Source organism: Danio rerio, chromosome 16, assembly GCF_052040795.2.
Source record: "Danio rerio strain M-AB ecotype USA chromosome 16, GRCz13ab, whole genome shotgun sequence".
Lineage (NCBI taxonomy): Eukaryota > Metazoa > Chordata > Actinopteri > Cypriniformes > Danionidae > Danio > Danio rerio.
The window spans coordinates 43,281,240-43,300,028 of NC_141036.1; the positions used below are offsets into that span (position 1 = coordinate 43,281,240).

Here is an 18,789-nt window from a genome sequence, read left to right on the forward strand (position 1 = left end):
GTAAGGTTGCATTAGTTAAGGTTGCTGAATGTATTTACTAACCTGAATTAAGAATAAACTAAAATTAATTTATTTATCATAGTTAAACATTTACTAATGCATCATTAAAATCTAAAGTTGTGCATGTTAATACTATAAGTTAATGAACTGTGATTTAACGAGAACTACCAATGAATGACTTTATTTTTAAAGTGCTGCATTATATTTATATTGAGTTACACCAACTGACATATTGAGATTATCATTTCTTCAGATATTATGGTGAAACATTTGGCAGTCCTTTCTGAATCACTTATGCAATTATACTTGAAAATTTTTATCATTATTATTTTCTAACATTCTTACTATTTCCAAACTGCATTGCATTTTATTTCCTGATTTCCCTTTATTTCTCTCCCTTTCCTCTGGCATCTTTCCTTGACAAATAGCACAAAATTCATTGTACAAGCCAAGTAATATTTATTGTTAATTTTGTAAGTTTTATGATGTTTACGATGTCCTGCGCTGAATTGAAGCAGGCTGTTTAGTGCTTGCCATGCCCACCGTTACAGGCCATTAAAAAAGCTCCTTCCCCCGTGACTATGCTAATAGAGGAGTTGCTACTTAATCAGGAGTCGGCAGGAGCCAATCAGACGCAATTAGGTTTAATTCCTCCTCCCATTGGGAGATCTGTTGCCATGCCAGCAGCAGTGGATTGACAAGTCATCAACTGCTGAACATGCTGAGATGAGCTTTCATATTAAAGATGTATTAGAAAGAGGTAAATGAGAGAGGGCTTTGACAAACTCAAGCATGCAGGCAAATGCTCTCATTTAACAGCTAAACCAAAGACTCATGTACTGTCCTGTACATCTGCTGGTTTAGTTGTTTAAAACCAGTTTTCACACTCAGACTAATATCAAAGTCCCTTTAAGGCAAGTCAATTCACTTGGTGGCCATCTTTGAAACACCTCTGGGTCAGTATGCTCGGGAATTCTGTCTGAATGGGGAAACATCAAATTTTCTAAAACTCCCCCGGAGACTCATCAGTCTATAGCAATCATTGATTGGCTCCTGTACTAGAAAGCAGGCGTTATTTGCCATATAGCAATAGATGATTGGCTCCTGAACTAGTAAGCAGGGCTTTAGTCACCACATTGACCATTACACTTTTCCCCATTCAAAAAGATACAAGTGACATGTCTTGTGTATTCTATAGTCTTTCTTGCTAATATCAAGAAAACTTAGAGATTGCTCACTAACTAACTAACCAACTAACTAACTAACTAACTAACTAACTAACTAACTAACTAACTAACTAACTAACTAACTAACTAACTAACTAACTAACTAACTAACTAACTAACTAACTAACTAACTAACTAACTAACTAACTAGCTCACACTAAAATGCTAGTCAAGTCCATATGAACCAGAAGTTGCTAAGATTTTTTTTCTTTTTTTTTTATATGTTGATGTATTTTCAACTGAAACAGAATATTTAGTAGGGCCAGGGTATTTTTTTCTTTCTTTTTTCTTTTTGCACCATTCCCTATTAGCAAACTAAAGCTTTCAAATGACAGCAAAAGAGAAAACCCACCACTCCAAACACAGGAGCAAATGGTCAGACTTTGAAAACAAACATTAAAAAAATAACTTATAGCATGAAATAACTTATAGCATGGACATAACTTGCACGGATTAATTGTTTATATTGAGAGTAACAATGTGCACTAGTAAAAATAACATTGGAATTTTTGATTTCACACAGACTTTAAATGTATTGAAGCCAAAATAGACACTTAAGTGAAAAGAAAAATATTTGATTTTTTAAATTATTAGTTTACTAATAAAGTACTATTTATTTACTGTTATTGTTAATTTTTTTATAGAGCAATAATAATAATAATAATAATTATTATTACTTTTTTCATAAGCAAAAACAATTTCAGCCTTTATACATAATTTTTTTGTTAGTTTATGTCAACATATTACTGTTTATTTGTAAACAGGAGTGAAATGTAATAGCATAACAAGTAAAAATGGTTTCATAATAAAGCTTACATTTATTTTAGATGAACAAAAGTAATAATAAAACAATCTTTTAGATTTGTTTTTCCTTTCTATTTTTTACTTTTAGCATTCTGCAGTGCATGTTTCTAGTGTCTTGTGCATTTCTCTAGAACCCCATGTTGCACAAAAATGCCCCCTTGGGTCTCATCTGTTCCCTTTATTGTGGCTATGGCATATTAGTAAAAGGGAAGGAGGGTTGGGCAAGCAAAATCTCCATTACATTCAATCATGAGTCTGTGTTCTTGCCCGTGGGAGCTCAGCTGCAGGCCTGGAGCAGTGGCCTCAGCCTGTTCTCTCTCTTTCTCTCTAGTCTGACACATGTTTGGCATGGGCTGCAGCAGTGTAACTTTAAGACTAGTGTGTGGTGGTCAGAGCTTGTGTATACCTTGTATTCCTCATGTTGTAAGGTGAAGTGAATCGTTACATCTCTACAAATACAGATAGTGTGTGTATATGAATATACACACACATACACACACACACACACACACACACACACACACACACACACACACACACACATAGTGTATATTAAATATAAGTGTTGTATTGGCTTTCATTTGACATATGTCTACACTTGGCCTATATATGTGTTTGATGAAGGTATGTGTAAGCATATGTTAAATGATTAGTCATGTTCCTGATTCATATTCTGAGCAGCTACAGGGTGAAAAAGGAAGTGACAGGATTCCGCAGTCTCACCTACAGTTATATTACACTGCTCTAAATAAAGACTATGCTGTATGTCTTCGTGACCTTTTTCTTTACAGCTCTTCTTTTCTCCATCCTTTTGCTTTATGACTGCTTCACAGGAATGGGGGTGATATCTCTGGTAAATGTGTATGTGTTTGTGTTACAGAAGAAGATGACGCTTCAGCTTTTGTGACTGGGATCGTCCTGTACAGAAACTTAGGCAGTATTCTCTCTCTGCAGAGGTGAGACTTTGCTTTTTTCTTCATCCAGTTGAAAGGTTAAATTTCTATTAAATCTCTGTTGCTGTGTTCTTGGTTTTATATTTTATTTTAGATAAAACAGATAGCACACAATGTAAGACTATTTGTCTTTTGATAGCGTTTATTTGCCCTAGAGTGCATATATGCTTTAGCTGTACATTTTTAGCATTATTTCAGCATAAATGAAAGATTTGCATTCATGGTTGCATGAAATTATTGTTAAAAATTGTCTTTAGCATACTGAATGAACAAAAAAGTTCTTATGACAGTTGTTCACTGAAAAGTTCTTTGGAGAACTCAAAATGTTTTTTATAAACTAATGAAAGTGAATGCATGTAACTACACTAATAGCTCTGATGTATTGATCCAGAAATTGGGATTAATACCTGGCAACCCAAGTACAGCTGAATAAGTGGGTGAGGAAGTCACTTACAGTATCATCTAGACTCATCCTCGACTTGTTTTTTTTCTTCTTCTGTTAAACACAAAGATTTCGAAGAATGTTGGAAACTGGTAACCATTAATAAATACTATCAAAAGTAGATGTTTGGAAACTGGTAACCACTAACAAAAATGTTGATAAATACTATGAAAGTCAGTAGTTACCAGTTTCCAAACACTAACTTCCAAAGTATACGTCAATGGTTACCAGTTTCCAAACATCGACTTCCATCGTATTTGTCAATGGTTACCAGTTTCCAAACATCGACTTCCATCGTATTTGTCAATGGTTACCAGTTTCCAAACACTGACTTACATAGTATTCGTATTCAAATACTATGGAAGGTATTGTCTGTAAACTGTGAACTGGTTGGAGGGAGTAAATAAGCGATGACTTAGTTTTTTTTTTTTTTGGGGTAAATTACTTCGTTTAAGGGGGTGTCTACAATTTACAAATTGGCCGTAGTGTATGTGTGTGAAAGAGTGTGTATGGGTGCTTCCCAGTGTTAGATTGCAGCTGGAAGGGCATCTGCTGCGTAAAACATATGCTGGATAACTTGGTGGTTCATTCTGCTGTGGCGAATCCTGATTAATAAAGGGACTAAGCTGAAAAGAAAATGAATGAATGAATGAATGAATGAATGAATGAATGAATTTCTTTTAATGGTGTTTAACATTGTGGATTAATTGTATATTGCTATGGCGTTTTAATCTGACAAATTTCTAAGCAGCTACTGTAAATAAAACTAAGGCATTTAATTCTAAATATATTATAAACATTAACATCATGAATATTGATTTGATCACATTATGAGAGTGATATTCATGGTTATAGCTTAAATTTAAAAGGTTATCATGCAATTGGCTAAATAAATGAATATTGAGGACAGAGTATAAAGCAATGTAAGGGCTCTCTGCTGGATTTTTTACTGGGATGTGGCAACCCTGCTTTCAAACAACATGACAGTCGGCAAACAACAAAACTGCATTTTTTCAACTATAAAGTTGTCTCGCATATAGCAATAAAATAACATAAGCAGCACAAAAATATAAAAAATACACTTTGTCTTTTACTCAGCCTTTCTGAATTGCTGAAAAATGTCTGAAAATAATGTAATGTCTTTAGGTGCAAAAACGCTGCTATTTTTTTTCATTGTTATTTAGTTTTATTTTTTTCTTAGTCTAAGCAGACTTCAACCGTTTATTTTTTACTCATTTCCTGAATTATATATTGCTTTTGAAACTGATACCTAGTGACACTTTTTGTTATTTTTTTCAAGTAACATGTATTAGTGGATAAATAAATGTGCATATACTGTATTAGCCAATGACATGTACATTTATGGCAGCACAGTCTCATACAATATTTGTGACATGCTGAAAATGTTGGCTTCTCTGAAGGTCTTGACCTCCACTCTGCGTGTTCTCCTGATGTTTTTTTTTCCTCTTTTTTTTGTTGTATTTTTCACAGAAATAGCACAGTGCTGAACTCCAAGGTGATCTCTGTGACAATCAAGCCCACTCCCAGCTCTCTCTCGAGTCCACTAGAGATTGAGTTCTCACACCTTTACAATGTAAGTCAGCCTGCCCTTTAAACCCATATGCTGCACCAAACAAGACATGTTTACAGTCTCATTTTTTAGTATCATTCAAAGACTGGAAAACTGACACTCTCTGACAGATTAAAGCATAAGCATACATTTACTCACTATTTACTCTGCCTCTAAACCTTTACGAGTTCCTTTTGCTATTAAAGTTATTTTGAAAAATGTTAGTAATCGGTGACCATTGACTATAAAATGAAAAACAAGTAGTATAGAAGTTGATGGTCAGAGGTTTACAACATTTTTCAAAACAACTTCTTTTGTGTTCAGAAAACAGACAAAAATCAAAGCAGGTTAGTGATAATGATGGTGCACTTTCAGTTTTTGGTGAACTTTGCTTTAATATTTCATCAAAGGATTTGTGTTTTTATTCATTTATTTGTGTTTATTTATTATTTGCACAATTAAAATTGCACATATTCATCACACTATGTTGCACTAATTCATCTTGAATTGTACATACCCACTGTACATATATGTTTGTAATTATGTTTATATCTATCTGCATACCTCTGATTATTAATAGCAACCTGTGAATATATTCATCTAATTTAAATCTCTTTTCATAGTTAATACAACCTGTATTTAATGTTCATAGTACATCCATCTGTAAATATTAGCATAAGTTTTCTATAATTGCACTCTTTAATCTTACGCTTGCTGCTATTGCACTTCTGGTTAAACCTAAACTGCATTTCATTGCCTTGTAGAAGCAATGAAATGTACATGTGTAATGAAAATAAGGTTGAATCTAATCTAATCTAATGTTAATTAATGCAGTTATCTAATGTTAATGATTGAAACTTTGTTGGCAAATTCTTTATTTAGGGACTGTTTTTCTGTCTATAGGATCATTAAAAAGTCTTAAATTAAAAACACTGATTCAAGTTTTAAGTTAAAAAATAAACATTTGTATATTTTACTGAGTTTTTAGCCATTTAGCATTTACCAGTTTCATTTTTATCTCTTTATATGTATTTATTTATTAACTTTTTATGTTTTGGATTGATTGATTGATTGATTGATTGATTGATTGATTGATTGATTGATTGATTATACTTGTAATACTTTTATATTAAATTTGTATTTATGAATACAATTGTGTAACAGTTTATTTTTAATATATATCTCTGTCATTAACATCCCACCAAGCTGTTTTCACAATAAAGGTTTGTTCAAAGGTAAAAGGATAGTTCACCCAAAAATGAAGATTATGTCCTCATTTGTTCTCCCTTCACTTGTTCCAAACCTGTTTGTCTTTCTTTCTTCTGATTAACAGAAAAGATATTTTGAAGAATTCTGGAAACCTGTAACCATTGACTTCCATAATAAGTGTTGTTCTACTATGGAAGTCAAGTTTTCAGCTTTTAAAAAAAAACTTCTATGTGTTCAACAAAAGAAAGAAACTCATAAATGTTTGGAAACACGCGAGGGTGAGTAAATAGTGAGTAAAGTTTCATTTTTGGATGAACTATTACTTTAATGAACTAATCCAAGGCTCTTTTTGTGAGAAAATTAAATGAAAACACTATGTGTTTGTGCTTGAATAGAGTTTTTATTAACCTTATTCAGACAAAGTAGATTATTATAACAAGAAAATATCAGTTTGCAATATCAAGCAGCATAACGAGCTGTTTTTAACGTCTAAAAATGAATGTAAGTGAATGAGATCGGAAGTCTCGGGCCAAAAAGATTCAAATGGCTGCACCCACTTACATTAAGGATAAGGTGAATAGAGAGAGTTTTAATTATCAAAAATTACCCTGTTGCCATCACAAAAATCATCAAAAACAACAGGTTCATGTCAAGGCTGATTCTTATGATCAGGAAATTTTTCAAAAATCAGTTTGAAAAAATTTCATATTCTAAAATTCCTGTAGTTGAAAAGTGTCCCTAACTGAATAATAACCCATACATATTCCCAAAACGAAATCACAAGGTGACATCATTTTCTTCCCCTCACCCTTTTTTTTCTCTCAACAGGGAACCACAAACCAAACCTGCATTTCCTGGGATGAGAACGACAGGTGAGAAGGCGTTTATTGATTTAAATCTGCTTTTTTTTGCGGCGTGCTCAGAATCTTCATTCTCGCAGTAGGGTGTATTTTGCGAGCGTGTGTTGATAAAGGGTTAGTGACAGCGTGCTGTAAATGCGGGTGACATGGGAAGGTTGAATGGTGCTGATAGCTGTTTTGATCTTCAGTTGACCCAGCACTGACTCTACTTTGACACTGCATGATGGTGAACGCCTCGCTCCTTCTGTGCTGTACACACATCAGCTGCAATAACGGAAAACACATTTCCATTTATGCAGAGAAACAAGACAAGAAAGCAGGCTACAGTGGAAACTGAGGTAGAAAGAGAAGAGAGTCTACCAATGCAATGCAATGCATGAGAGTTATATGCCAATGCAATCTCAAGGCCATTCGTAAATGTTTGATTTAGTGGCTAATTTTGTAAAAATTTTTACAATCTCAATCATACAATTTATTTTGATTCATCCCACAACAAGGAGTATAAGCCCTTCTTTTAAAAAATATATATATTTTCAAATGAATGAAATTGTATGAATTAGTACAAATTATTGGCACTTTTCTGACAATACATTACATAGCTATGTCTCCATGTGAGATCGGGTTGTACTTGCTCTTATTGCCTATACGGGTATGTTTATTTGAAAAAATACTCTTATTCAGCAGTGACACATTTAGTTGCTTAAAAGTGACAGTAAAGAAAATTATTTAGATTTTTTTTATTTTACTTTCGATCAATTAAATCTGCACGTCATGATTTTGCCAAGTATGATGTAGTTCTGGATAAACATCTATTTTCATCCCTGAACATAATTTTTGTTCGATAAAAGTTCATTCATTGATTTTAGTTCAGCTTAGTCCCTTTATTCATCAGGGGTTGCCCGGAATGGATGAAACCCACACCAAGACAGGGAGAACATGCAAACTCCATTCATAAATGCCAACTGGCTTAGCTGGGACTCGAACCATCGACCTTCTTTACTGTAAGGCGACAGTGCTAACCACTGAGCCAACCTGTCATTGAACCATAACTGTAATTCACAAAATCAGAGGGAAATAATAGTTGAATAACAATCAGCTAGAAGTGCATAAACCTAACCGTAAGCCTAAACTTAACATAAACTCTAAACGTATCCCTTAAATCTGATTGGCTGATTGGAATGTTGTTCCAGAATCAACATAGATGTTAATCCAGGAACATGTCTTACTTGGTGAAATCAGATTAGGGATTAAATCAAGTCACAATAAGCATAACTGTAACATTAAAAAGCATTTTGTTTCTAATATAATTCACTTATTATTTATGTTTTCAAATAAATAGAACCTTACTGCAAAATTTTTATTTTATAGTAATGTATGTTAAAGAAAATGTATCAAATAAAATAAAATAAAAAAATGTATCAAATTCTTGCAATAAATAAAGATAGAAGTATAATTTTCAACAACTACAAATGCCATTCAAAAGTTTGGGATCAGTAAGACTTTTATGAAAAAAAATCTTTCTTTTTTTTCACAGTGACATACTAAATTAATAACAATTGGCAGTAAAGATCATTTACTTTACATCAAAATATTTTTACTTAATTATTTACATTGCATTTAAATATTTTTACTTGAGTTTACTTTTCGTCAAATAAATCCAACCATGGCGAACACAACTTTAACATAAAACAAATACTTAAAAAAAATTCCAAATGTTTATTATTGCATAACAGTTTGCATGCTACTTTTACATTTTATGCTACTTTTAATCTAGATTAATAAACATTACAAAATTACAGCACATCCGCTTAGTGGTTAGCACTGTCACCTTACACCAGTGGTCACCAAACTTGTTCCTGGAGGGCCGGTGTCCTGCACATTTTAGCTCCAACCCTAATCAAACACAGCTGAACAAGCTAATCAAGGTCTTGCTAGGTATACTTGAAACATCCAGGCAGGTGTGTTGAGGCAAGTTGGAGCTAAACTCTGCAGGGACACCGGCCCTCCAGGACCGAGATTGGTGACCCCTGCCTTACACCAAGAAGGTTGCTGGTTCAAGCCCCGGCAATGCCAGGTGGCATTTCTGTGTGGAGTTTGCATGTTCTCCCCATGTTCATTTGGATTTCCTCTGGGTGCTCCGGCTTCCCTCACAGTCCAAAGGCATGTGCTATAGCTGAATTAAATAAACTTAATTGACCGTAGTGTATGAGTGCATGTGTGAATGTGAGATTTAATGGGTGTTAACCAGTACTGGGTTTCCGCCGGAAGTTCATCCACTGCGTAAAACAAATGCTGGAATAGTTGGCGGTTCATTCCGCTGTAGCGAAACTTGATAAGGGACTACAGCTGAAGGAAAATGAATGAATGAATGAATGAATGAATGAATGAATGAATATTGCATAGCAGTTTGCAAATATTGTAAATTATTGCACTATTATTAATCATTCTAAAATTATAAAATTCAAGCATTAAATGTTTTCTCTTTGTCATTAAGGCAATTCTCCTTTCAAATCTTCGAACATTTTAAATGTCTGACTAAATTCCAACATTCAAATGGAAATCTCAATAAAGTCCTTAATCATCTGAATAAATCAACACTTTCAGCCTTTTATAACAATCTTCAATAAAACGAGAAACAACAGGTGAATCAGGACAGCTTAAACGCTTCACCTGCGGAATTTACATCTAAATTATTATCGGCACATCGAAAATGCACATCTCTGAGGCTCAATTGGAGAATCGTTATGTATTACCATGAGAATACGAGCGCTTTCATTAGCAAACATGAAGAGAAACGCATGTCGTCTTCATCTGGAGATAAAGCAGGCAAAGCTGGATTGTATTACTAAAAAAGGCAGACAGACGATCAGACAGATTTATGTTGTACTTTAACAAAGCACCATGAGCCTCCTGGTCATGCTTGTACTTTCACCCCCTACACATCCATCTGTTTGCGCTCTCTTTTGTCTTTTAAAGTTGCCAAAGACTAGTCTTCGCCCATAGCACTTAATGCAGTGTGGGTGGAACATTTGCATTTAGATGGATACATATAGATATGTTACAGATATAAAAGTTTTCTGCTGGTGCCTCGAGGGGATAAAGACTGGGAACAATAGAATTTAAAAGAAAAAAACTTGAAAAAACAAATCGGAAAAGTGCAAATCTTACTGGTCTGGCTATTAGTTGTCAAGGCATTGCTGTGTCGTTGTTAATGTGCTTTTGTTGTGTGCTAAAAAAGTTCATTATTTATTAAGCAAGGATGCATTCAGTTGATCAGAAGTGACTAAATATGATTGTTATGTACAGTGTGAGAATAATATTTCTAAAAAAAAGCAGCTGTTGACATGGAATTGAACCAGATTTTGGTAACTCAAACAATACAAACAGAAAAATAAAACAAAACTCTGAAAAATTTGTAATGTGTAATAACAATGAAATGACACAAAGAGAAAAATACTGACATATTTAATACCTTATACAAAAGGCTTTTTGGGGGATGGCAGCTTAAAGACACCTCTCATATGAAGAAAGAAGTCTCATGAATTGCTCAGGAATGAGTTTTTTTACAGACTTCAACTGAGTGTAAAATCTTGATAATTCTGTGGGTCTCGTCTATTAAATCTGATCTTTTTTTGGATTCTTTAATTAGATTCAGGTCAGGTGACTGGCTGGGCCATTCTACAGCTTGATTTTCTTTCTCTGCAACCATTTGAGAGTTTCCTTGGCTGTGTTTTGGATCATTGTCTTGCTAAAATGTCCACCCTGGTTTCATCTTCATCATCTTGATCATGTAGATGTTGTACTGAAGCAGAGAATATTAATTCACAATAACAAAGGGCAAAGGGTTGCTGAAAAACTACTGAGAGATTTCAACTGCTGTTCGGGATTTTACTGACTATCTACATCTCCCTTTCTTCATGTGTTTTATACTTTTTCCCTGCATCATTTAATTGTATTACACATAACTTAATTTGTAATTTTGCATATACCTGTAGAGATTTTTTTGGGTTGTTACCCCCTATCAGTTGAAAATTTCAAGTCAGCAGCACCTTTCGAAAGATGTTTTTCACGAGTTCACATTCATATAGAATATGCGTATTTGGCGTGCTGTCCAGGAAGAGGGGTCTGAGCTCGGGAAGACACCCTAACTCGTGTTATTCCCCTTATCGGATAAAGAGAGATAGGGTCCAAGCGCAGTGTCTAGCCTGCTCCAGAACGATCCCCCCTCAGATTTAAATAGGTACCTGTTTTAATAGTGTGGAGTTGGGGTGGTGGAGGGACGCTAAAGTCGAGGGAAAACGGAGGTATGACGTGTTTGACTATTTATAGGGGTTTGCTCTTGAGCTGATTGGATAATAAAATGATTGTGTGTGATGAATTAGCCTTGTCAAAGACTGATCGTGCTCCTCTCGAAATTTGTTTACAAAACATCACTTTGAGAAAATTATAGTTTCCCTCACTGTATGATAATGTTCTTTTGTATCATACTGTATATTCATCAAATAATCATAAAAATGGATCACAATTTAAACAAAAATACTGAAAATTTATACAAATGTGCACTTGTTCTTGAGCACATTCCAACTCAAGAACCCAGCAGTTGGGTTAGTCCCTATTATAAACAGAGTTAGGTTAAAAAGCATGATTATTTTACCTTTTTACTGTCTTTTTTTATTCAATAAATTACTTGCATAATTCTAGAATATTAATCTATTACTGAAAATATTTTGCATGACTGAAATTGTAATGTTAAAAATGCATTTGACTTTCTAAGAAGAGAATTAATACTATTTATTATCCGTGTACTTCTTAATATTTTTTAAAAGATTGAAAAACGAGAATCAAACAACTGTAATAATAATTTACTGGCACTTTGTCAATATTGAATACAGTTGAAGTCAGAATATTTGCCCTCCTAAATTATAAGCCCCCCTGTATTTATTTCTCCCAATTTCTGTTTAGCATAAAGAATTTTTTAACACATTTCTAAACATTCATTCATTTTCTTTTCCACCTTTATTAATCAGGGGTCACCACAGCAGAATAAACCACCAACTTATCCAGCATATGTTGTATGCAGCGGATGCCCTTCCAGCTGCAACCCATTACAGGGAAATACCCATACACACTTATTCAAATACATACACTACAGATTATTTAGCTTACCCAATTCACCTGTACTACATGTCTTTGGACTTGTGGGGGAAACCGGAGCACTTGGAAAAAACCCACGCAAACTCCATAGAGAAATGTCAACCGACCCAGCCGAGGCTCAAACCAGCGACCTTCTTGCTGTAAGGCAGGGATGTCCAGACTTGGCCCTGGAGGGCCAGTGCCCTGCAAAGTTTAGCCCCAGTCCCAATCAAGCACACCTGGGCTAGCTAATCAAGCTCTTACTAGACATTCTAGAAACATCCTTGCAGGTGTGTTGAAGAAAGCTGGAGCTAAAATCTGCAGGACGCCGGCCCTGCGAGTTTGGACACTCATGCTGTAAGTTGACAGCAATACCCACTCTGCCACAACACTGGCCCATTTCTAAACTTATTCGTTTAATAACTAATTTCTAATAACTGATTTCTTTAAAAAAATTCACAGGAGGGCTAATGATTTTAACTTCAAATATATGTGCAAACAACAAAAAAGTTAATAGATATCTAATACTGTAGGCCAAGAGCTTTAAAACTCTAAAAGTCCATAGAGTACAAAAGGACTTTGATATTACATAAGCATTTATTTGATATTTTTCAATTATTTTATAATCCAGAATGAGCAAATTGTATTATCGCACATATTTTATTCACCTAGTTTAATGTTCAGCAGCCACAGAAACCATATCTGACTTAAAAGTAATTGCGCAGTAAAAAACATTTACAACAAAAGAATCAAGCACATTTATGCAAAAGGATGGAGAAGAAGGAAAGTAACAGGGTGAGGACGGAGTGAGATGAACGAGAGAGAGAGGAGAGAGAGAGAGAGAGAGAGACAGGAAGAGGACAGTGAAATGTAATCTGTCCGCATTGAGCGAGGGGAGACGGGGCTGCTGTGTGTTTGCTGCGAAATTAAAATCCATCTTGGACAGCTGCTATGATTAATGAGTTCATATTTGGGAGAGAAATTGGAATGTGAGGAGGCGTCCTTGTCACCGACTGTCTTTTACTTAACAGCTTTAAACAGTGTGGGCTTTTTGTTGATTCGCACTTCAATCACACGCAAGCGATACAAGCCAGTCTTGTTTTTTTCTTCTTTTGAGGGTTCATACATAATCACGCTGATTCATGGATTTGTTTATTTTTGTGTGCATTTTAATAATAATAATAATAATAATAATAATAATGATGATGATGATGATGATAACAATAATAATGCTAGTACTCCCTGTGTTGGATAAATTGAATAAGCAAAGTTGGCCGTAGTGTATGTGTGTGAATGAGTGTGTATGGATGTTTCTCAGTACTGGGTTGCAGCTGGAATGGCATCTGCATGTGTAAAACATGCTGGATAAGTTGCCAGTTCATTCCGCTGTGGCGACCCCTGATGAATAAAAGGCATAAGCTAAAGGAAAATGAATAATTGAAAGAATGAATGAATGAATGAATGATAATAATAATAATAATAATAATAATAATGATAATAATAATATTTATTTATTTATTTGTTTGTTTGTTTGTTTGTTTGTTTACTCATTTATTTATCTATTATTGTTTAGTTAATTTAAATTGTGTTACTTGCGTTTCTCGTGTATCTAAACTAAGGCTCTTGATATTCATGCTGTTATGATTATAAAAATAAAATTATACTTCACATTAACCATATACAATATTCATATTTTTGATTAATTTTATTTAATACTTATCATTAAAAAGTTAAAAATTAAAAAAACTTACAAACAATAGAATCAATAATATAGAACCAACATATGAAGACATGCCAAAGAATTTAAATAACAAAATGTAAAAATAAAATACTGTATAATGTCATATGTTTATTATAATTTTTTAAATAGTTATATATAAAAATTATTCTTATGAACAATACAAATGTTATTCAGTCCTATCAAATAATATATGAGCTATGTCACTTTAAGAATTAATGCCTCTTTAAAGAGCACCTAGTTTACCCCTTTTTTACAATTTAATATTATTATTATTATTATTATTATTATGGTACTGAGTGTGCCAGTTTAGGTTTAGTTCAAAACACAATTATTTTTTTTAATTATTATAATGTGTTAAACAGTGCCATTTTGGGGTTGTGTACACGGGTTGTTGTTTTAGTGGTGTGTTGCTTCACATGAAAATTAGTTTCCACTTCCCGCCTATCTTAACAATGGGGCGGAGCCAAGAGCTCTGCGTATGGTAACAGACAGGCAGACAGCGAGAAGCAACATGAGTGAGAGGACCAGCATTCAGCCGTATACTTGTACGACCCGGACACAGACCAAACAGAGACTACAAAATCATTTGTGTCTTTGTATAGTATTACAGCCAACTAGTGCTAGACTAGTTTAAAGTTCCAAGCTTTTACACCGAGACTAATATTTACGCACACTGAATTAACTTTGACTGAGGCTATAACTAAAGAGCGTCACACAACGGATGCGCCGCTCAGAGCAAAAGGTTTGTTATTTCCAATGGAGGCACATGCACGTGAGGCAACGTGCTCGCACTTTCTAGCTGCAGCAAGTTGAGACAACAGGGAGCTTCAGTGACTGCAGGAAATGCAAATGGCTGAAGTTTAAGGAAGACGCAACGAAAAGTACAAGTTTGCAAACCCACCTAAAGTTACAAACAATAGCGCTGATGAGAGCGACCTCCTACCTACACATATGTCTGTTCAAACAGCTTAAAGGGCCATGAAACCCCCTCGTTTCAGCAGGGTGTTTTCACACCTCTACTTTGGAAAAAGTCAGAAAAGTGGGCGTGTCCAGCTCTGTTTAGGGGGGAGTGTCGGAGGAACTAAAGTGGGAGGGTGTGGGAGTGTCTATTTGGGCACGCGCGAGTTTCAGTCAAAATACTCACACACAGGAGAAAGTGATGGTGTTTAACTTACATGGACATCTGTAGTCGAATTATTTGCCAAATTATTAAATGGTGGACTTTAACTGCAGTTTGGCTCTTTCATTCAGGGAATTCATTCATGCCCCTCGCGACAAACGAGATATTTGATTCGAGGAACTGCTCTAAGTGTGTATTTTTCATGCAATGTTTGATACCGCATGGCGAATGAGAGAAAAAATCCTCAGCATTTTCTGGAAACTTAGATGTACACGGCAGGTAGCGTCAGAAAGCCGTGTGTGTTATTCCGGTCACAAAATGCGGTAAAAACCCTACACGAGGTTAAAGTTTGGTTGTGGTCCTAACATCTTTGCACTCGGTGCAATAGTTAACTTAGTTCGATACGAACAAACTGAATAAACAAAGAGCACTGGTCGCTCACTTACCAAATCTGTAGAGACAGGACAATCCCCAGCAACTAGAGCCGCGTCTTTATGAAGAGAATACTACAAGCGAATCCGATCTCAGCGTTTGCAGATGAGAACAGCTCTCAGGTAAACAATAATCCTCCTTAGACACGTAAGTTATTGTTGTCGAGCATCGCGTACACTGTTAATCCACACGTGATCCAGATGAGCTCTCACAGAAAGAAAATGAAAACAAAACTTAACGGCAGCAAAAAGCAACACTTCACGCTTTTTTTGCCAACACAACGTGGCGTCTATGTCGTGTAAACACAGTAATGAATATTAATGAAGTTGCACAACCAAGCCTTACTCATGCATTAATGCATCACACTGTAAGACGTAATAAGACTCACTCTGGCACAGACGCCCAGTCTGCACGCTGGAATACAAGGCTATTATGTCATGACCGTGACGCAGCTTCAAAAATTAGTTTCAAACAGGAAGTACGAATTTGCTTGAAATAACGCAAAAACAACCAATTTACACCTTTTAGTGAAATATAGGTGTCCTAATAGTGTTTTTAGCAGTGTGGGACACATATACGACTGTCAACAGCTCAAAAAATGTGTTTTGGTGTTTCGTGACCCTTTAAAGTAGATTTTTCACCATAGGTGCCCTTTAAGGCAAGTCATTTCACTCGGCAGCCATCTTTGAAAAGCATCTCTGGCATTCTGTCTGAATGGGGAAGCATCAAATTCTCAAAAAAGTGTTTGCCAAGCTTGCAATTACATTGCATATTTGTATCACCAATATGATTAAGCAACAACTGTCTCATAAGTTTAGTTTCTAAACGTCAAATAAAAAAAAAAAAAATTCAATCAGCACTTTTTTTAGGTTGCCCAAGCTACTGCGCATGCGCACTCGGTAAGAACAAGATCACGACACCAACCTTATTTATAGCCATGATAGACATAATGCACATAACCATCTTCTGAATAAAGCTTCGTCAGGTCGCGCTGGTTTTCTGAAGTATTTCACAAGTTGGTCTTGATGGTGAATCTCCTCCCGAAATGGCAGTGACTCTTTGTTTGCAAGTTTCTGGGCGTTTGAGTAGTTGCTGTCTTGTGATGTGCATTTGAGAGGACAAACATACCTCACATTTGTTCTCAGGTATACTTGGTTCATTTAAAAGTAAAGGTTTCAGGCTTTATGTGAATATTTCTTATGTCTGTGAAGCAAGTATTTACTGAGATTCCAGTGCATTTGTTGAGCACAAAAACTGCTTACCTTTAAACTTTTTCCTATTCCAAACTATACGAGTGACTTGTCTTATATATTCTATATAGATAGAGTGTCTTATAGTGCCCGCACACTTTTTTCATGAATTGTTTTTGGGAGTATTACTTCTATTCGTTTTCCCTTTGAAAATCTTATTTTTTATTTTGGCAGAACAATTGCCTGGACCACTTGGTAATTAGCAAGTATTCTTAAGCACTTTTAAGTATAGATAGGGAAATTACACACTTTTTAGCCTCAAGTTGTTAGCTACTTGTTAGCTAACTTTAGTGCTAAGGTTTACCTTTTTTTTCTTTATTACTTAAAAGTATTAATAACTCTACTTTGTACTTGTACCATGCCATATACAGTATATATGCACAGCCAAATACACAATCTCTAAAAACAAACGCTTAACATATTCCACAAGATGTATATCATCACAGCGCGCGGCACCTAATCTACACTTGGCATGTTCTCTGCAAACATGCACACTACAGCTGGACTGCGAGCACACTGATCCAATTACACCGCCGTGCTGCGCTGTCTTTATATTTGTGTGGTCGACACAAAGTCCTAATCGCATCACGTACAGTGTCTGTGCAGTGGGTGATAATATATTGAGTTTCAGGTTTATGTGCTAATGTTAACACTGAGCCTCCCCTGGGGCTGCAACACGCTGTGCTTCCAGCTCTGTACTGTTTGGCCCTCAGTGCTCTTTTAGCCCCGGTGCATTATGGGTATCCCAGACTGCAGAGATCTACCGCACAGTGGGTTTGGAATGGTGCCGGTAGCCTTGGGTTTGTGTGGAAAAGCGTCTGTGTGTGTGTGTGTATATGTGTGTGTATTGACTTCACATTGCAGCTGCATGAAGAGGATGCTACATGATTGATGGCTTGCTGTTGGGAGCAGTTGTGCATGGAGTGGGTATGTTTTGATATGACTTTCATATCACTTTCATTGATGTCATTATGAGGTCTTTGTTACAATTATTGGAGCGTCACATCAGATGCATCAGACGCTGGCGGATCACGCTGTTAAGAGAGCTCCTCGTCAGCATTATGAGATTCATGTTTGTGTAGGTGGTGGAATGAACTAATTATTGAGTGGCTTTGGGCACCGGGACCAACTGTAACCGGAAGGATTCTTTAGTTGTATATTTATGAAATTCATGCTTTTACTGTTGTCTTGCTTTGGTGCGAGTTTCATGGGAAGCATAAAACTGATTTTATTTCTTACAAAGAACAGAAAGATGTGATTAATGTTCCCATCGGGTGCTACGATAATTCTGCTTTTTGACACTTGTTTATGCCTTAATCTCTACATATAATATTTTGTGATATACATGAATATTATTCGTTTTTCACTATATATGCAGTTGAAGGCAGAATTATTAATCCTCCTGAATTATTAGCCCCCCTTTATATTTTTTAACCACAATTTCTGTTTAACGGCAAGATGATTTTTTTTCAACACATTTCTAAACACAATAGATTTAATAACTTATTTCTAATAACTTTTATTTTTTATCTTTGCCATGATGACAATATTTTACTAAATTTTTACGAGTAATCAGCTTAAAGTGACATTTAAAGACAGTTAATTAGGCAAATTAGGGTAATTGGTGAAGTGATTGGGGCGTCACGGTCGCTCAGTGGTTTGCTGGTTCTAGTCCCGGCTGGGCCAGTGGGCATTTTTGTGTGGAGTTTGCATGTTCTCCCCGTGTTGTTGTGGGTTTCCTCTGGGTGCTCTCACTGCTCTGTTGACGTCCACAGTCCAAAGAAATGTGTTAAAGGTGAATTGAATGAACTAAATTGGCCGTAGTGTATGAGTTTGTGTGTGAATGAGTGTGTATGGGTGTTTCCCAGTACTGGGTTCAAGCTGGAAGGGCATCAGCTGCGTAAAACATATTCTGGAAAACTTGGCAGTTCATTCCGCTGTGAAAAATAGAGACTAAGCCAAAAAAATTGATATACAGTTAAAGTCAGAATTATTAGCCCCCCTGAATTATTAGCCCCAGTTTTTGTTTAGTGGAGTAAAGATTTTTTT

General features: G+C 35.5%; 1 protein-coding gene across 33 annotated transcripts in view; it reads left to right on the plus strand.

Annotated features, from left to right (window-relative positions):
• Positions 1–18,789, plus strand: part of adgrb1a (adhesion G protein-coupled receptor B1a) — a 158,947-nt gene that overhangs the window by 90,252 nt on the left and 49,906 nt on the right. For all 33 annotated transcript variants that reach the window (XR_015511895.1, XR_015511894.1, XR_015511896.1 and 30 more), the window contains 3 exons: positions 2,911–2,986; positions 4,917–5,019; positions 7,033–7,076. Coding sequence is in view for 27 of the 33 variants with exons in the window: in XM_087287626.1 (XP_087143752.1) it covers positions 2,911–2,986; positions 4,917–5,019; positions 7,033–7,076 (223 nt within the window). In the remaining 6 variants the exon portion in view is untranslated. The remainder of the gene's footprint in view (positions 1–2,910; positions 2,987–4,916; positions 5,020–7,032; positions 7,077–18,789) is intronic.